Below are 20,936 nucleotides of genomic sequence, written 5' to 3' on the forward strand. Positions count from 1 at the left end.
TCATATAAATTCTACATATTTCTTATGAGAGTTATTGCTACTTGTTTCATGGCATTTTTGTTGTTGTTGAGATTGTTGCTATTGTGAATGGAACCTTTTTTTTTTTCCATTCAAAAATGAACCCGTGGAGCGATACGATCTCTACCACCCCTTTCGGCTGTGAGACTCTATGGTTCCTCGATTCTATGAGAACATTCTACTCGCGCCTACATTATCCGAACCCGAAGGAAGATGGCAACCGAGAGTCTCCAAGCAAAGGGTCGCTCTATCTCGCCTTTGTTCTCCTCTCGGTGGCTACTGCGCAGGCGTAGTCGCCCCAGTGCCGTCCCCGCCTTCCCGGTCGCGGGCCCAGCTCGGTAGCGCCGGCGCACTGGCGCGCTCCGTTTACACGCTCCGGGGCCTGTAGGCACCGCGAGTTCCGGCTGTCGCCGTCGCCGCCGCAGCTCCTGGAGGTCGGTTGCGACGAGTAACGGCGCCGGGACGAGCCCTGCGCCGCCTTCTCCGATATGTACCCGAATTGGGGCCGGTATGGCGGGAGCAGCCACTATCCGCCGCCGCCGGTCCCGCCGCCGCCACCGCCGGTGGCGCTTCCTGAGGCCTCGCCGGGGCCCGGGTATTCGAGCTCGACGACTCCCGCGGCCCCCTCCTCCTCGGGCTTCATGAGCTTCCGCGAGCAGCACCTGGCGCAGCTCCAGCAGCTGCAGCAGATGCACCAGAAGCAAATGCAGTGCGTGCTCCAGCCCCATCACCTTCCTCCGCCCCCCCTGCCGCCCCCGCCGGTGATGCCGGGGGGCGGCTACGGGGACTGGCAGCCACCGCCGCCACCGATGCCCCCGCCACCTGGGCCGGCCCTCAGCTATCAGAAGCAGCAGCAGTACAAACACCAGATGCTCCACCACCAACGAGACGGGTCTCCTGGTTTGGTTCCCATGGAGCTGGATTCCCCCCCTGAATCTCCCCCTGTACCGCCGGGGTCATATATGCCCCCGTCTCAATCTTACATGCCCCCACCTCAGCCACCACCCTCGTACTATCCCCCGGCCTCGTCTCAGCCCTACCTGCCTCCCGCTCAGCCGTCCCCTTCTCAGTCCCCACCTTCCCAATCCTACCTGGCGCCCACCCCCTCTTATTCTTCCTCTTCCTCCTCCTCGCAATCCTATTTGAGCCATTCCCAGTCCTATTTGCCCCCTTCTCAGGCATCTCCTTCCCGCCCCTCCCAGGGCCATGCTAAATCCCAACTATTAGCTCCACCACCACCGTCCGCCCCTTCTGGGAATAAGACAACTGTCCAGCAAGAGCCTTTGGAGAGTGGGGCCAAGAACAAGAGTGCTGAACAGCAGCAAGCTGCCCCTGAGCCAGATCCCTCAACAATGACTCCACAGGTAAGAAAGCATCTGCCTGAACTGCATCTTTCACCTAGAGGGCCCTAAGTGAGCAGGCCTCAGTGCTTTAACCAGTGCTTAGGCTAATTCCAGCACAATGAGTAGCTAATTTACACTCCAAAGGATTCCTTGAGAGTCAGAAGTCTGACATCCCAGCTTTTCAAGTAGCTAAATGTGGATTATTAAAAGAACAGTTCTTGAAGATGTTCCTAAACACCACGGAGTAGTGAGGTGGGTTAAGAGTTACTTCTCCGATGTATTCTTTGGTTTCCTCTGACTGACCTCCTAGATTTTGTTGCTCTCGCAAAGCGCTTTGTTTTAAAATTGTATTTTAAACTCAAATTGCCATTTGAGAGGCAGCATAAAAAAGAAGCTTCCCAAAGGGCTGATACCTGAAGTGCATATGAACCTTATGGCCAGTTAGCTTCTTTAAAAAGTTATTTAGGGGGCCACCGATAGCTCTCAGCTACGTGAATTACAAGGTGTTAGCAAATGAAGAATGAAGTCATGTTCTAACAGAAGCATCCTAATTATGCTTATAGATACATATGCAATCCATAGGAAGTCTCTTCACCTTTTACCCTTTTGGGAGTATCTTGGTAATTTGAGGAATGGACCCATACATCCTTTTCTCACATCACTTAAAGTTGTAAGATATAGCCAGTTTGCTGCATTGCACTGTTACCATTCACTCCAGAGTAACTGCTGTGGAATGTGGCCAAGGTGGAAAAAAGTTAGTGATATCTCTTCCTTTATGAGAGAGCTGTTCCTCTAAACTTCTTTAAGTGATTCTTCCTACAGAGCAAAGATATCTAGGATAGCAGTAATAAATGAGTTCCTCCCTTAAGAAAAAAGACAGAACTAAAGTAAATATAGATAGATAACTTGTAGATAAGAGTAGATAACTTGTTATGATAACTTGTTATAGATAAGAGTAGATAGCTTGTTATGATTTCTTGAAATAGACACTTTTAGCAATTACTAATCCACCTTAGATTCCCTAATGAAAAAGGAGTCTTTTAATCTACAAGCTGAGATTTACATATAAAAGATTACCAAAAAATAGGGATATGGTACTCTAATTTTGTGGTGGTTTGGCATTAGAAATTAAGAACATAAGTAAGTTGTTTTAAGTAAGCAAGATGTTGTGTTTGGCACATCATCAGGAGAAAACACTTGTAATGCTGGAGTAAAATAGAAGAAGGGATTCTGTTGGCTTATACCAAATTAGTACCATCCCACCAGGTTATTTCCCTCAGATTCCTCTATAATAGAGACAACATTTCTGTCCCCCGTTCCCAACCCGTTCTGAAATTACCAGTGCTTTTGTTGTCAAACACTCTCAGAGGTAGTCCAAGCCAAAGTACGACGTCTGTATCCTCCTCTAGACAAACGAATTGTTTTTGGAGGGAAAGGAGGAGGAATCAGACCAGTCCTTAATACAAATACCATGAACACTGGTTTCCTGGTTTTGCTTTTCTGCCTTTGTACCCGTTTGTTTTGAACTTCTTTCAATGCTTTCAGTATTCATTGCCTCCGGTTTTTTGTGGAGATCCGGGGGGAAAAAAGTGGAAGATGACTTGAGAAGTTTGGGGGTCAGACCAAGAAGGACTTTGTAAGCTTGTTTAGGCTTCCTTCCCTCTGTCTAGAATTCATCCCAACTTCCTCAACCCTCTCTCCCTGCTTATATAGTTGTATTGCTTTAAAGGTACATCTCAAATGTCAGGTCTCTTTAAAGCCATCCCTGAGCTCACCCACCTGGTTTGGTTCTGTTTTTCAGATTGTAAGTCCCTTGCAGACAGGGACTATCTCACTCATCTTTTAATCTTCTGTAGCACCTAGGACAGTGCTACAAAGTTGTCATGTTCTAGACTTAGGATACTTTGATTTATTAGATTATAAAGGTTTTCTTCATGCCAGTGCCAATCTCTTACAATGAACCCTTCTGCACATGTATTATTCTTTGCTTCATACTTTACTTTTGGAATATGTCATTGGAAATTTTTATGGTGAAAGATTATAAACATACACAAAAGTAGAGACAATGGCATGGTTCCCCCTATATACCCATTGTTCAGATTCACCAACTATCAAGATTTTATCATGTTTACTTCATCTATACTTTTTTATTATTGCTGCTGAAATATTTTAAAACAAATCTTAGATCTCATGTTGTTTCATCCCTACATTCTTAGTCATCTTTCATAAAAAAATGGACCTTTTCTTAGGTAAATACATCATAACACCTACTAAAAGTAGCAACAGTTTCTTTGTATCATCTAATACCTGACCCATTTAGATTTCCCCTATTATCTCATCATACTAATGGAATTTAAAATAATTCTCTGATATCATCCATGTTAAAATTCCCCAGTGGACTCAGTTATGTTTTATTAGTTTGTTCAAATCAGGATCCAATATAGACACTGTGAAGCAGGATAATTCTTTGTTGTGGAGGGCAGTCTGTGTGTTGTAGGATGTGTAAGCAGCATCTCTGGCCTCTAACTACTAGATGTTGGTAGCAGCCCCCAGTGGGAAACAGAAATGTTTCCAGACATTACTAAATATCCCTTGGGGGTTAACATCACCCTCAGTTGAGAACTCCTGATCTAGACCAGTCTCTTCTATTCTCTTTCTATCCCATGCCATTGAATTTGAGAAATCTATCTCAGTGGTCCTGTAGAATGTCCTGCATTCTGGATTTGTCTGCTGTCTCATAGTTTTCCAATCATTTGAGTTGTTGCATTCTCTTTCACAGTTCTGGTAAACTCTGAAAACTTAGGTTTAAGTTCACCTTTCTTTTCGCAAGTGTACTTCATAACCAGAATGGTCCTGTGTGCTTCATTTGCATCCCATCAAGAGACACACAATGCCTGGTTGTCCCACTATTAGTGGTGCCAAGATTGATCGGGAGGAACAGTCTGGTCCCTCCATTGTAAACCTTCCCATCAGTTTTGCCTCTAATGTTTCATCCATTATAGTCTCTGCCTGAGTAAATTATTTCTCCATTAAAGATTATAACGTAATTTTTTTTCTGTCATTTCTTCATTTTCTATATGGAATTCTGTAAAGAAAAGCTTTCATAAATTAGGACTATTTAATTAGAAATACGGTTGGCATAGGAAAGACAGGATAAGTGCTTGATATGCTTCCATTTAATTTCTAGTTTTCAGAGTAAAGCATTGATGATTTAATGGAATGTATCTTTTTTGAAGCATTAACTTTTCTGTATGTTTAAAGGACTGGCTAGGTAAAGTGCATACTACCCTTTATTTCATAAATTGTGACTTTATCCTTTTATTCTCAAAACTTATTTAGGTAAAGCTGTTGACTTTGATTAGAATTTTTAGTCATTTATTTAAAATTCAGCTATTTATTGAGTAGCAACTATGTACCAAGTATCTTCCTTAGTTTAGTACCAGAGATGAAATGGTGAAGAAAATTTACATAACACCTGTCCTCATTGACTTGTTCCAATGGGAAGAACAAGCCATTTAATAGGTAATTCTGAGCAGCACAAGGTGCTGTGGAATTGTAAAATATGCCTAAAATATCACTAGACTGTTTGATGAGGAGTGGGAAAAGGTGAGTTTTTTTTGCTTTTTTGTTTTAAGCTCACCATTGTATTTACAGTGCCCTGCTCAGGGTCCAGCACATAGTAGGTGAAGAACAAATATTTTTGTAAATGATTGGATATAGCTGACAGCTGTAACTGAGTTGAAGAAGTTTCCCTTTGTAAGTGATATTTAAGTGAAACCTGAAGAATGAGTGGGAATTATCCAGATAGCATTTAAAGTAAGGCTTACTGAAAGCTCAGGGTGTGAATGGTAGACACAAACCAGATCAGGGTGGGCCTAAGAGGACTTTTGGGAAGTAGGACGACATTGAAGGATTTTATACAGTCAAATGTGACAGATTGGCATTTTTGAAAACTCACTGTGCTTACAGTGTGGAGAGTGGAATTGAAAAGATCAAGGGTGATTTAGAGAGAGCACTTAGAATAATCCAGGCAAGAGATAATAGTGGCTTGGACTTGGATGGTAAATAGTGGAGATAGAGACAAGTGGAAAGTCTGGAGAAGTATTTGTATACTAGAATCTAATTGGAGATTGAGTAGTAGTGGAAAGGGAGGTGGCAAGGATGATTCCTGAGTTTCTGGAATAGACTGCTAGGTATATGGTAGTCCCATTTACTAATAAAATAGGAAAACCTGGAAGAGGGGGAAGAGCAGGTCTGGGGAGGAGGGGAAAGCATGAGTTTGGTTTTAAACCTACTAAGTTTGAGGTCCTTGAGACACATGATTCCAAATGGAGATGTCCAATTGGAAGTTAGATACAGGTCTAGAGTCTAGAATCGAGACCTTGGAGACATGATAGACTTGTGAGTCATCAGCATAAAAATGGTATTGGGGGCACAGAAATAGCATCATTCAGACATGTCCTCAGTGACTCCAAAAGAAGGGTGTTTTTAGCTCTATTGTAGAAAGGAATGAAACCTGTCTGGACTTCCTAATGAAGCCAAAGCCAAACTAGTGGTCAGTTCTTCTGATTGTTCCATCGTATCAGACAACTCCATCTCACATGGGATGTTAGTTCCTCCTGAGGTCTCCTGAGGAGTGTGTGTAGAGTAAGGATAGAGTTTAAAGGATATTGAGCCTAGCCCCACAGAGTCTCAGTATCTAGGGGAACCAACAGAAGAAAGACCAAGTGGATAGATGGAAAGTCAGGACAGTGCAGTCCCACGGAAGTGCAAAGAAGACTGTTTCTAGGAGGAGGGAGTGGTCAGCTGTGTCACTACCACTGAGAGGTCAAGCAAGATAAAGACCGTGAGTTATCTTTTGCATTTACTGACATGTAGATTATTGTTGACCTTGGCAGGAGCAGTTTCATAGTGACTGAAGCCATATTGCATTGATTTGAGGAGTGATGGAAGGTGAGGAAATGGGGATGGTGAGTATAGACAACTCTTTCAAGAAGTTTGACTGAAGGAGAGAGAGAGAGAGAGAATGAGGGCAGGAGCTGGAGGAAGAGGTGAAGTAAAGGAGCATTATTTTTTAATTTTTAATTTTTTTAGATGGGACTAAGATTCCTGGAGTAGAATGTGCACTTCAAGAATACTGAAAATAAACACTTTAAATAAATCTAAAAGATGGAAAACCAATTCATTATTTTACCAGATTTCTCCCCACCCCTTGCTTTAGGATGTAAGACATAGGACATTTAGTGTTACAGGCATTTATAATAACCTGGATAGGAAAGGCAACCTTCTAAAATTAATCTCTAAAACATCTCTCTCTCTCTCTTTCTCTCCCCCTTTCTCTCTCCCTCTCTGTGTCTCTCCTTCCCCTCCCCACCTCACACACTCTCTTGCTTTATACTTCCCTGCTTGGAAAATCATTTAGCACATAGTTTATTACTGTACCAGCAAGTGGTCAGTAAGTGTTGAATAAATTCGCATCTTTTTTGGTAATGATATTTGTGACAAATAGTTCTTACGTCCTTTTTAACTGTCTTCGTTCAGTCTCTTCTTGAATGTGACATGTGCAATGATTTTCCTCTACCTATGAACTAACATCCCATGTGAGATGGAGTTGTCTGATGGAACAACTAGAAGAACTGACCACTAGTTTGGCTTTGGCTTCATTAGGAAGTCCAGACAGGTTTTATTCCTTTCTACAATAGAGCTAAAAACACCCTTCTTTTGGAGTCACTGAGGACATGTCTGAATGATGCCCATTTGTAGAGCTTTAAAAATGTGCCAAAGCCTAGTCCAAAGATTGAATTAGATCTGGCTTCTGCTTATTGTGTTCATATGAAGTAGAAATTGAAATTGACCTACAATGCATGCTATCAGTACATCAACAACTACTCAAGCTCCAACAAGGTTCTTTTTTTTTTTTTTTTTTTTTTTTTTTTAGGTTTATTTATATTGAGAGAGACCGTGAGTGGGGTAGGGGCAGTGAGAGAGAGAGACAGAGACAGACAGAGAGAGAGAATCCCAAGCAGGCTCCACACTGACAGCACAGAGCCCAGAGTGGGGCTTGATCTTGCAAACTGAGGTCATAACCAGAGCCAAAATCAAGAGTCAGATGCTTAAGTGACTGAACCACCAAGGTGCCCCTCCAACAAGGTTCTTCACCCTAGACTAGGTGTAGGAAACATTGATAATAAGATGGGTATAAATTGATTTAGAATCTAGGTCTTGTACAGTCTGTAGCTATTGGCTTCTAGTTGATGTAAGGTGGTTTGTGTCTTTGTATCTTTTAGCGGTGCTTTCAAAGTAACTAAAAACTAAAGGAAACTTTTAACTTCTGCTTGAAAGAGACTGAGTTTATTAATATTTTTAAGCTGAAAGATAAGACTGTTGCTGTTTTCATCAAATAGTGGAAGAAAGTTGAAAATGTTTTAATGGTACATTATTGTCACCTGCATGGTCAGTGTCCTGTTTTTTTGTTTTGTTTTTATGTTTAATAGGAAGAGTAATTATATCCCTGGAGCTGATGATTATGTGCATGGTAATTAAAAACAGAAAGGCCCAATCATGACCCAGACTGCAAGATGTAGTTAGTGAGATGGAATTTATTCTTCCCAATGGTTTGAAGCAAGGTTCAGGTCATAGAAAGGAGTGGCCTAGAAGGGAAGTCTTCATTTGATCAATAACCATTTATTGACGTTCTCTTGTGCTCCAGCAGTATGTGTAAGCACCAGATAGGATATAAGAAAAACATGAGACAACTCTCTCCCAAGAAAATTCTATTCTGTAAGTGAAAAAACAGATAACAAAACATGATGTTTAGTGAGAAAAGAGTCTATATTATGTATATATTTTATGCATCTTGTTTGCATGTGGGAAATTAAAGAGGATGTACAATAAAATATTAACAATGTAGGAAATCCTGGTTATCCAAAGATGATGAATTCCCCTGAATCTAAGGAAAATGAATCCATTTAACACAGGAACCAAAAGTTTATTGTAAAAAGTAAAAAATTTGACTTGGAACACAATCTTAAAAAACAAAGCCCAAAATCATAAGAAATAGCTGAGTCTTTTTTTTTTTATTGTTTATTTATTTTGAGAGAGAGGGAGAGAGAAAGTGTGAGCAGGGGAGGGGCAGAGAAAGGGAGAGAGAGAATCCCAAGCAGGCTCCACTCCCAGTGCGGAGCCTGATGCAGGGCTCAATCTCACGAACTGAAATCAAGAGTCAGACACCCAAATGACTGAGCCACCCAGGCGCCCTAGGAATAGCTGAGTCTTAGAATGAACAAAGACTGGTGTTTGGTTTCTGTACTATAATTTTTGTGACAAAGTCGTATGGCAGTATTATATATCATCTTGTATTTTGGTTTTGAATATGTTGAAAAAAATGTAGGGGTTTATCAATTTTCCCAGGAGCTGTTTTCAACCTTTAATATTCATGTCCTTCTCTTTTGCAGTTCTTATTCTAAAAAATGTTTTGGTTGTAATTGACAGGACTTAGGCTAGATCCTCAACTATCAGTAATGAGTTCCAAAGTTGTCCAACATCACTTTCGTAAAATCCTGCACCTTTATAATTATAGTAGAAATGCATGCTGTTGTTAATTATGGAACTATAAAGGGTATTACATTAGTGAATATTTTAGTGTTATGACAACTTTTTTCTTATGCAACCTTGTAACCATAGGGAGTTATATAATGAATACTGGGAAAATGAAGATCCTGTAGTTATGTCTGCGTGGTGAGATTTTTTTATTGATTTTAATTCATCAGTTACTGCTTATTTGTACAGTTGATTCTCCTTATTTGTGTTGCCAGGAACACTGGCAAAAAAGTGACCAGGAACATTGAATTAATGAATACTAAACCACTGCTCCCAGGGGAAATACAGGGTTAGGTTCCTATGAGCTTTTGGTCTCATGTTCACCAACCAGTTAATACATAACCTTGTTTTATATGTGTTCCTGTTTAATCACACCTTATTTAATGTATATTGTTGATTAACATTGAACTCACAGCCAATAGCACTATAACACATGGGTGTGAATGAAGTTAGTATCTACAACAGATTTTCTGTATTAAACACATCAGTCACAGCTTTCTTGCACTTAGGAACACTAGACAGCACACCACACTATACTTGGGGCCATTTTAAACAGCAAAATCACCCAACAAAAAGCACAGAAATCTGAAAAATGTGGTCCTCAATAGACCATGAAAAGGACACTCATTTACAGTATGAGAGCCAAACAAAAAGGCAGAGCATGGCCTTGTTCTGTCACAGCAGGAAATGTGCAAGGCAGGCAACTCAGATTTTTCACTGCTCTGCCACGCATGTCCACAAATGACAGCCAAAGATTCCTGAGTATTGATTTTGGAGTTAGAAATAAATTTTAGCAAGTGGGCAAATTTGCAAATATGGAAGCCATGAATAATGAGGATCAGGTGTATTTTCTAATTATTTCTGCATTAAACTTGTTTTTGTTGTAACTTTTTAAAAGTGGAAGCATAAAACAAGCTTCCAGAAAATTGAATTATTGGAAGTATAATTTGGAAGACAAAGCTGAGACTTTTAAAATAAATAGCATTCTAAAACACAGTATATTCTCATTTATGTGTATATAACTGGGATATAACAGGTGTTTAAAAGAGAGAAGAGCACTGGAGAGAGAGAAGGCAGAGAAGAGACAGAACTACTTGGTTATATTCATTAACTACAAGACTCCTTGATAAATCCACACCAAGTAATGGCAGATTAAAAACAAGCAGCTGTGAATATTGAAAGCATTTATCAAAAAGACTGCTCTCACTTCCAAAAGCGTATGTGTTGAGAGAGTAGAGAAGTATGTTGAATTAATATATTTGCTTAACTTAAATGTGTAAATTTAGAGGAGGAATGGAAAGATCTCGTGTACTTATGTGCCTTTCTCAGTCCAGCTTTGCCTTTTCTTACATATAGACCTGTGAACACAGATACCAACGCAGGTCTCTGTCAACACCGAGTTTCAGATATGTAGGATTGTTAATTACAATTCTTAAAAATGGCTTCTGTTGTAGGAACAGCAGCAGTATTGGTATCGACAGCACCTGCTTAGTTTGCAGCAGAGGACAAAAGTACATTTGCCAGGACACAAAAAAGGTCCTGTCCTAGCAAAGGATGCCCCCGAGCCAGTAAAAGAAGAAGTTACAGTACCTGCCACCAGTCAAGTACCAGAACCCCCTTCATCTGAGGAGCCCCCGTTACCACCTCCTAATGAGGAGGTACCACCTCCTCTCCCACCTGAGGAACCCCAGGTAACCATAAAATTAATTACTTGGTGTTTACTAAATTATTCAGCTTTTTTTCCTGATTCATTTATATATACCTTTGTCAAAACGGATATATGTTTTTATGTATTTTTTTTTTTTTAAGTACATGTAGAATTCTGTTACGGAATAATCAGATGAATGCCTGATCAAATTTAGAAAAGGCATTTTTTTTCATGGTTTCAGTGAATAAAGAATTAGACACTCTTCTGAACTGAGAGTCTCTAAGGACTAACGGGCTACCAGGGTGTTTTCATACTGGCAGCACAGGGCAGTATTTAAGAGCTTCAGCTTCTGTTGTCAGACTGCCCAGCCTGTAGTCGAGGCACTGCCACTTGCTGGTGGTGACTCTGCACAAGTTAGTTAACTGTTCTGTGCTGTAATTTCCTCATCTGCAAAATGGGTGGTAGCTATCTTACAGAGCTGTTGAAGCATGAAATGTGATAATCCTTGTCACTTAACATATTAACTGACACATGGAAAGTTCTCACTTTGATCCAAAGGCACCTTTTCTCCCACAGGCCATGTGGAAACTTTATTGAGCCATAATGAGTACATTGTCATCTTTTGGTGAAAAGTGGCTAACGTGAAAAAGATTTCTCCTAGAGGGCAAAGGACATAGCTGTAAATTTGCTTTTTGGGGGAAATGATCGCCCTACTTAGGGACAGCGGGATGGATTATTATTCCAATGAAGACTGTGGAATTTATAAACTCCATTGTATTAGTATTTGTAACCCGTAGTCTGAATAGAGCCAGGTCTTTTATCTAAACATAAAATAGCTTTTCTCAGTCAGCCAGGGTTGTAGGGGTTCTGGACTTTATAGTATACTACTTTGTAAAATATTCAGGTTTCTTGTTAGTTTTGTTGCTGATTTGTTAGTTACATAAGAATATATTCTCTCTTAACTGTAGTCTGAAGACCCGGAAGAAGATGCCCGGTTGAAACAGTTGCAGGCCGCGGCAGCACACTGGCAGCAGCACCAACAACATCGAGTCGGCTTCCAGTATCAGGGAATAATGCAGAAGCACACTCAGTTACAGCAGATCCTGCAACAGTACCAGCAGATTATACAGCAGCCACCGCACATGCAGGCAAGTGCTTCCTCCGCTGACACGTGGGAAGTTGCCCCAAGTCATTTAAAGGAGTTGTTATTCCTGAGAGAGATTTAAGTATGAAGAAGGAAGGATGTTAAATACTGACAGATAGATGTTTCCAAGGAGGGCCCAGGTAGTTTGCTATCTGTCACATCACCAGGGATTTGGGAAGTATGGTTTTATGGAAATGCTCTTGGGGTGGGGCAGGTATAGTGGAGTCTCCTGGTCATGTCAGCCGAGGTGGATGTTAGAGCACTGTTGCTGAGGATCTTAAGAGCCAGAGATTCTTACCAGGTAGCTTCAGGTTGCCTACAAATCACTACAGTGACAGACAAGCCAAAATCCATCAGAAAGATCAAAGCCACCACCATAAAAACCTAAGGAAATACACCATAAAAGATACTTGTTTTTCTTGTATCTTGAAGATACAAACTTGTGTCTGTGTGTCTATAATAATGGATCATTTCTCAAGTTCTTAAAATGATCCACGGTAATATTAAAAACCTGAAAAGTAATTATTGCTGAGATAGGTATTTGCTTTGGTATTTAGTTGGTTTCTCCATCTCGGTGATAACTTACAGAAACGAGTCAAAGGAAGAAAGATCATCGCTGAAGAGATGTAACAAGCTTATCCTTAGTGTCCCAAAGTCTCTAGGGTTTTAATTTCCTAAGACTTCAAATGCCCTGGATTCATTAATATTTTAACTTTTGATGAATTCTCCTCTATGAATGTCTTGAATAATTGTTACCCCTTTATTCGTAGACCATGTCTGTAGACGTGCAGCTGCGGCATTATGAGATGCAGCAGCAACAGTTTCAACATCTCTACCAAGAGTGGGAGCGGGAGTTTCAGCTGTGGGAGGAGCAGCTCCATTCTTATCCTCATAAAGATCAGCTTCAGGAGTATGAGAAGCAGTGGAAAACATGGCAGGGACATATGAAAGCGACTCAGACCTATCTCCAGGAGAAAGTCAATTCATTTCAGAACATGAAGAACCAGTATATGGGGAACATGTCAATGCCACCTCCTTTTGTTCCATATTCTCAGATGCCTCCACCTCTACCAACAATGCCCCCTCCGGTATTGCCTCCATCATTGCCACCACCAGTGATGCCCCCTGCCCTGCCTGCTTCAGTGCCCCCGCCTGGCATGCCCCCACCTGTGATGCCACCTTCTCTCCCAACCTCCGTGCCCCCACCTGTGATGCCTCCATCTCTCTCTTCTGCAGGGCCCCCACCGGTTCTTCCCCCACCTTCCCTCTCTTCTGCAGGGCCCCCACCGGTTCTTCCCCCACCATCTCTCTCCTCAGCGGCACCTCCACCTGTCCTGCCCCTCCCACCATTGTCTTTAGCCACACCTCCTCCAGGATTACCTCCCCCTGGGGTTCCACAAGGGATACCTCCTCAGTTAGCAACGGCCCCAGTTCCACCCGCCTCCAGTTCTCAGAGTTCACAGGTTCCAGAGAAACCTAGACCAGCACTGCTTCCCACTCCTGTGTCTTTTGGTTCAGCCCCACCCTCAACCTACCATCCTCCACTGCAATCAGCTATTAGCCCATCAGAACAAGTGAATTCTAAAGCCCCTCTGAGCAAGTCTACTCTGCCATATAGTTCGTTCTCATCTGAGCAAGGACTTGGGGAATCTTCAGCTGCTCCATCTCAGCCAATCACTGCAGTCAAGGACATGCCAGTGAGGTCAGGTGGACTGCTTCCAGATCCTCCTAGAAGCAGTTACTTGGAAGGCCCAAGAGGCCCAAGGTAGGTCTGCCTTTGTTTGGATGATTGTTTGGTTTGGCTTGGCTTTTTTGTTGATTTAGGCTGGGTAGGCCTTGGTATAAAAAGCTTTTTTTATATGATTTTTTATATTCTCTCTGTACTTTTATATATATTCCTGGTTTACAATTAATAATGTTAGTGTTGTTCACTTACTCGATGTGACATAATAAAATCTAGAAATAGTAACATTTCCCATTTCTTTGATGTCACTGCTTTTATTCTATATGTAAAGATTATAATTCAGGGTGAACGTCGTGTTTCAGAGTAATGCTTACCAATTTTTTATTGACCTTTTAGCTATAAAAGTAACATTTATTAAATTTATTTATCTTTTTTTTTTAATTTAATAACTGAATTGGTAACTTCTCTTTGTTAGATAATATGCTAGCTGTTGGAGATAAAAATGAATAAGCCAATATTCGAGTGAAATAAAGCAACAAAATTTAGTGTAAGGGTAAATAGGACTTTTATCCATTTGCTCAGCAAATATTGATTCCTGCTCTGTGCTTATGGCAGTGAATATAATAGAACAGACAAATCCCTGCCCCCATGGAGCTTATTTCCTGTATATTTCACTTAATCTGGGAGATATTTTCCTTTTGTCTGAACCACATTTTTATTTAGAAAAGCACACAGAAAAATTAAAAAGTGTTAAATTCATCTTTTCAAGTTTATAGAAGTGTATTCTTCTACCCAAGTTGACCTAAATGTTAATTTTCCTATAGAAAAACATTTTCAATCGTATTTTTTCCAATTGAAAATTGTGATAGAAATACATATTCCTTATACTAAATCTAGATAGTACAGAAAAACATTTTAAAAAGGAAGTCCCCTAATTTCACCATTTAGAAACAATAATTTAAAAACATATACATCAGAAAAATTCGATCGTACTGAGTATGTTGTCTTGTAAACATGCTCTTTCCACTTAGTATGTTGATTAATTTTTCACCTCAGGGTCAGTGTATCTACATTATCATTTTTAATTTAAACTTAATTTCAGCCTTTGGAAACAAAATATATCATTTGTTCCCCAAATTTGTAACTCTGAAAACAACATGGTGCAAAACTCCATCCAAAGTCAAAGCTATTGAGAGGCGAGGCAACTCCACCGTGTAAGGTGTTGACAGTTTTCTAGACAGTTTATTTCTTGCATTAAACCTAAATGTGTTGCTGTAACTACTACCTGTTCTAGATCTGCCACTTTGGTGCAACACATAATTAACACGAGTTCCTCTGGGTACCAGAAGCCTTGCCAGAGGCTTTACATATGTTATCTCACGGAATCTTCTCAGCAGCCTGTGAACTAGGCAGGTTCATATCCTACATTTACCCTTTACAGACTGGGACTGATCAGTTTGAGTAATTTGTTCAATATCACGTAACTGGGAAAGTAGAGCCTTAGTCCACACCCAGTGGGAGCAGAGTCTGGAGAGTCCCCAAAGCGAAAGCACTATTAGTTAAGCACTGTGTTTCATGCCATGATTCAGTGATATTCATACTGTCAGTGATTACAAGTGCATTTTGTAGTCTTGATTTATTTGGAATGTGTAACTTTTTAATTTGTATTCTTACTTATCTCTTGGATTAAGCATTGCCTTTTAGATCTGGTGACTAATTTGCTATCAGAAAAGTACATTCTTAACACCTTGTGAAACAGATTTCCTGCTCTCTTTTTTTCTCTCATATTAATATTTTCTGTCTTGCCTACCAAATCTTGTTGTAAATTTAGCACCTATTTTAAGTTTTTTCTTGCCTTAAGGTACCTTAATAATTTCAGTGCTAGGAGGATCTTAGCAACTATCTAGTGCAGTATCTCCTCTGTAGCAACTTGTATATGTGCTGCATATGGTGCTGTCATCCTGGGTCTTGCACCTATTATTATTACTTCTTATTACCTGATTTATTCTTCTCCGTGATCTCATGAAGTAAACATAGGAAGCTGAGATTTGGAGAGGTTATAAATGAATTGCCTCAGATGACGTAGCTAGTAAATGGTTGAGATAGAATTAGAATCCAAGGCCTTCTGATCCACATTTAAGTTCATTTTACTTCCTGTGACAAGTGGTTGATGGCCTCTGATTAAACACTGGCACTGTGATCAGGCGTACCACTATATAAGGTGTTGACAGGTTTGGGGGAAGTTTATATTGAGTGAACCTGAATGTGTTGCTGTCACTTCTGCCTGTTGATTCGATCTGCCTTTGTGTGCAACACATAATGAATTACCCTGTCCCCCTACTATAGTGTGTCCCTGCAGTTATTTAAATGCCACGCTCTTGTCTCCCCGATCCTGCCTTACCTGCTCTTCTCTGCCGTCACATAAACTCAGATTCTTCTTTTCTTTTCACACTAACATTGGTTCTAGCCTCCTCCTGCTACGTTGTTCATTGTCTTGTGAAGGGCCTTTGGTCAGTCTCCTTCAGAACAAACACTTCAGACGCAGGGAGCCATAGAACCCATTACCAACTTTGCTATGAAGAACATAAATGGATAACTAAACAAATTGCTTTTGTTGGTCCTCACTCTCACGGCGTTGGCTTATGTTGAGCTTAATTAACACCCATTTGGCTTCCCTGGTCTTTTTCACATTAGCTGTTATTAAACCAGGTCTCTCTCATCCTGAACTTGTGCAGTTTTTGTTTTGTTTTGTTTTTCTCTTTTTCTAAGACTTGGTTTTTACACGTCATCTGGTTAGGTTTGGGCCAACATTCTGGCCTGCTGAAATCTTAAGAAACATTGATTACATTGCTTTTAGATGTATGTTCCGCGCCAGCTTTTTCGCCTGCAGCTTAGATAAGGATGGCTTTTTTTGTTGTTGTTTTTGAATTGGATCCTGCTCACATCTACCCTGTTTTTAAAACCTTCCCCCCAGTCTAGCTTATGTCATTTCCATTTCTATTATTCTTCTGCTTTTGCTCTCTGGGCTCATATTGAGTGTAGTTTGTGACTATTTCCCAAGCATAGTTCTTTTTTCTCTTGTGTAACTAAGTAAAAAAAACATATATCAGTGGACACTGGTGAATGAAAGAGAATGAGGTAGAAATAGTCCACACTATTAAGGAAACTTGTGAATTTTTCTTACTAGTTGAATCCAGAGTTTGTTATAAACACATAACTGATACGGTAAGCCACTCTGTTTTGTCTTGTTTTTTTTAACACAGCTGGGTAGAAAAACAAGAATTCAGAACACAGATAACTGATTTACCAATAACACACTATTGAAATAACACACGATTAAGGGGTGCCTGGGTGGCTCAGTCAGTTAAGTGTCTGGCTCTCAGTTTCAACTCAGGTCATGATCTCACGGTTTCGTGGGTTCGAGTCCCGCATCGGGCTCTGTGCTGGGAATACGGACCCTGCTTGGGATTCATTCTTTCTCTCTCTCTCTCTCTCTCTCTCTCTCTCTCTCTCTCTCTCCCCCCCGTCTCTCTGTCTCTCTCTGCCCCTTCCCCACTCACACTGTCTCTGTCTCTCTCATAAATAAATAAACTTAAGAGAAGTTTTAAATAACACACTGTTAAGATAGAGTTTTTGCAAAATCCAGATTTAGGCTGCTGTTTAAAAAAACTGAAGGTTTCCAAAAGGCAAGTGATAGACCTGCATCATGTGTAAATATCATACTACATTGTTGAGCATCTGGAGCAGCTATTTTGAAATTGTGTGTATGTGTGTGTATTGTTGGATTCATCAAGTCTTCTAGAAGACTGCCCTGCTCCAAGAATCTATTAGAGGTCAGTGGATGTTGGTTTCCTAGAACCTTTTATTTTTCAATCGTAAAACTTATTTATTGAAGAGTAACATACAGAGATGTGCACAATCCTGGGTGTGCAGCTTAGTGAATTTTGACAAAGGAAACACACTCATGTTACAGTACCGAGATCAAAAAATAAAAATTACTGGTGTCTGAAAAGTCCTCCTCATGCCCCTTCTGATTTTCCCTTGCCCCAAAGATAATCACTATACTGATTTTTTATGCCATAGATTAGTTTTGCCTATTTTTGAAGTTTCTATAAATGGAATCATACTGTACATACTCGGTGGAGTCTAGCATCTTTCACTCGACATTATGTTATTGTGAGGTTTATCCATGTTTGTGTAGCTGTAGTTTGTTCATTCCCGTTGCTTTACAGTATTTTGTTGTATGAATTTACCACAGTCTATCTGTTTTCATAGTGATAGTCATTTAAGTTTTTTGGTTATTATGAAGAATGCTGCTTTGTGTCTTTTGGTGTTGTATGTGTCCCTTTAGGTGCATCTGTGTGTGTGTGTGTGTGTGTGTGTGTGTGTGTGTGTGTGTGTATTTAATTTTGTTTAGAAATGTACAAAGGATTGGAATTACTTGATCATGGGGTATGTGCGGTCCTGCTTTGGTAGATGTTGTCAAACAGTTTTCCAAAGTGATTGTATCCATTTATATTCTCACCAGCAGGTTTTTTATGTTCCAGTTTTTTGGGGTTTTTTGTTTGTTTGTTTTTTGCATCCTCATCAACACTTAGTATTATTAAAATTTTAAATTACAGTAATCTTGGTGGATGTCTAGTGGTATTGTACTATGGCTTTAATTTGTATTTCCCTGATGACAAATGAGGTTAACTTCTTTTTCCCTTTGATTATTGTTAAGTTGGATTTCCTCTTTTACGAGATGCTTATTGAAATCTTTTCCCCATATTTCTATCGGGTTATGATTTTTTCTTACTGATTTGTAGGAGTTCCTTATGTACATGAGATAGCATCCTGTGTCTAGATTGTCTTGACTGTTTTCTCATTGTGCAGTCGTTTTTCTTTCTTATCTTCAGTATACCAAAAAAAGTATCACCTAGATCCAGTGGGCCATTTTTATTTTTGAAATTTTAAAGTAATTTTACAAATAATGTACAGAAGTAACAAAGGGATAGCGGAAAACTGCTTATTCAAAATTTTAATAATTTTAGAAGAGCAAAACCCTGCATCAGGTAAATTTTGGCACAAAACATAAACATAAAAGATGAAATAATCCTGTCACTTATTCTTCTGGCAAAGCAGAATGGTCCAGGTTCTTGGCACAAAATATTATGTGGTGACATCCTTGCAGTTTAATAACTAAGTGGATGATAGTACTACATTTCCTTTTTGTCCTTAGAAATATATTGTTCATTCACCGAATCTTGAATTTGAGAATATTCATCTAGGATACTGTCATCTGAGGACTTACAGTTGGAGATTTTACTTACATGATCAATGTCACATCTTTATTAGAGCTTAGAGTCCTTCTGTCTCTGTGTTTATTTTTTGATTTGGACACAGCTTTCTCTCTCACTTTTCTCTGCTGTTATAGTCAGGAAATGAAAAATTTTTAATTCTCAATTGTACTCAGTGAAGCCTAAAAGTAGGCTGTAATATTTTGGGCAATACAAAGCGGGGTGAGGTGACAGCTTATTTCACTTTTGCCTCATCTTTAGGCGAGTCCATCATTCCTTCATTGTCTTTGTATTTTAATCTTCTTTAGCATAGATGGGGATAATTGATAAGTAATGATGAGTAATGATTTTGAGGGTAAGGAAATTGCAGAATGCTTTAAGATTCAGAGAAAAAGTCACTTAGGATCCCATAATGTGTCTTAGATTTATGAAAGGTTCTAATGGACCCATATAGTAATTGCAAGATAATGTAAGTTTCATTCTGTTTTTTAAGGAGTAAATTTTCTTTGTTCTTGGGGAAGCCTAGGAGAGAAAAGTCACAAAGTTTCAATCCTTATGATGGAGCTGTTTATTTTTTATTTTTAAAGAGTTTTTATTTAAATTCTAGTTAGTTAACATGCAGTATAATATTAGTTTCAGGTGTACAATGTGATGATTCAACACTTTCATACACCACCCAGTGCTCATCACAAGTGCACTCCTTAATCCCCATCACCTATTTAACCCATTCCGCACCCACCTACCCTCTGGTAACCATCAGCTCGTTCTGTGTATTTGAGTCTGTTTCTTGGTTTGTCTTTCTTTTTTTCTTTTTGCTCGTCTGTTTTGTTTCTTAAATTCCACATATGAGTGAAATCATGGTATTTGTCTTTCTCGGGCTGACTTATTTTGCTTAGCATGGTACTCTGTAGCTCCATCCACTTCATTGCAAATGGCAAGATTTCATTCTTTTAATAGTTGAGTGATATTCTGTTATATGGACACACACACACTACAACTTCTTTATCCATCTATTGATGGACCTTTGGACATTTGGGCTCTCTCCATAGTTTGGCTATTATTGATAATGCTGCTATAAACATGGGGGTGCCTGTACCCCTTTGAATACGTTTCAGTATTTTTGTATTCTTTGGGTAAATACCTAGTAGTGCAATTGCTGGATCACAAAGTAGTTCTATTTTTAACTTTTTGAGGATCTGCCATACACTTTTCCACAGTGGTTGCACCAGTTTGCATTCCCACCAATAGTGTAAGAGGGTTGCCCTTTCTCTGCATCCTCACCAACACCTGTTGTTTCTTGTGTTGTTGAGTTTAGCCTCTCTGACAGGTATGAGTATAATAGAACTATTAAAAAAAACCAAACAGTTCTTGGGGCACCTGGGTGGCCCAGTTGGTTAAGCATCTGACTCTTGATTTTGGCTCAGGTCATGATTTCATGATTCGTGGGTTTGAGCCCAGCACTGGGCTCTGCACTGACAGTGCAGAGGCTGCTTGGGATTATCTGTCTTTTCCTCGCTCTCTGCCTTCCCCCCCACCTTGTGTACACGTGCGTGTGATCTCTCAAAACAAACAAACGAAACCTTAAAAAAAAAAAAAAAACGTTCTAAAACGGGAACCCTAAGGGTTAATGGTGTCTTTTTTTTTTTTTTTTTTGGTGAGAGAGTGTGCGTGTGTGTGCACATGCAAGGTGGATGGGGGAGCAGAGTGAGAGAGAATCTTAAACAGGCTCCATGCCCAGCACCCAGCAAGGAGCCCAATGCAATGCAGGGCTCCAACTCATGACCCTGAGATCATAATTTCAGTCAGAATCAAGAGTCAGATGCTTAACGGCTTAACCAGCTGAGCACCCAGATGCCCCTGGTGTCTTTTTTATTTTTTATTTTTTTAATGTTTATTTAATTTTGAGAGACAGAGAGAGAGAGAGCAGGGGAGAGGCAGAGAGAGAGGGAAACACAGAATCCGAAGCAGAGCTTCAGCATCCAAATATGAGCTGTCAGCACAGAGCCCAATGTGGGGCTTGAATGCATAAACCGTGCTTTCATGACCTGAGCTGAAGTCAGACGCTTAACCGAGACACCCAGACGCCCGTGGTGTCTTTTGATTAATAGAAATTCTTGATTTTAATTTAGCAGTCCAATTTATCGATCCGTTTTTCTTTTATGGTTAGTACTTTTTTGTGTCCTGTTTAAGAAATCTTTGTTTACCCCAAGGCCATAAATAT

At 40.0% G+C, this 20,936-nt stretch overlaps 1 protein-coding gene across 3 annotated transcripts in view; it reads left to right on the forward strand.

Moving 5' to 3' along the window:
- The first annotated feature begins 344 nt into the window (after positions 1-344).
- YLPM1 (YLP motif containing 1) overlaps positions 345-20,936 on the forward strand; it is a 75,373-nt gene continuing 54,781 nt past the window's right edge. For 2 of the 3 annotated variants that reach the window (XM_040477721.1, XM_040477720.1), the window contains exons 1-4: positions 345-1,382; positions 10,415-10,651; positions 11,577-11,756; positions 12,523-13,517. In XM_040477721.1, the coding sequence (XP_040333655.1) occupies positions 507-1,382; positions 10,415-10,651; positions 11,577-11,756; positions 12,523-13,517 (2,288 nt within the window). In that variant the 5' untranslated portion in view covers positions 345-506. The remainder of the gene's footprint in view (positions 1,383-10,414; positions 10,652-11,576; positions 11,757-12,522; positions 13,518-20,936) is intronic. The other variant, XM_040477719.1, reaches the window with a different exon arrangement.

The sequence above is a fragment of the Herpailurus yagouaroundi genome, unplaced genomic scaffold (genome assembly GCF_014898765.1).
Source record: "Herpailurus yagouaroundi ecotype Mexico unplaced genomic scaffold, PumYag 141, whole genome shotgun sequence".
In the NCBI taxonomy this organism is placed as follows: domain Eukaryota; kingdom Metazoa; phylum Chordata; class Mammalia; order Carnivora; family Felidae; genus Herpailurus; species Herpailurus yagouaroundi.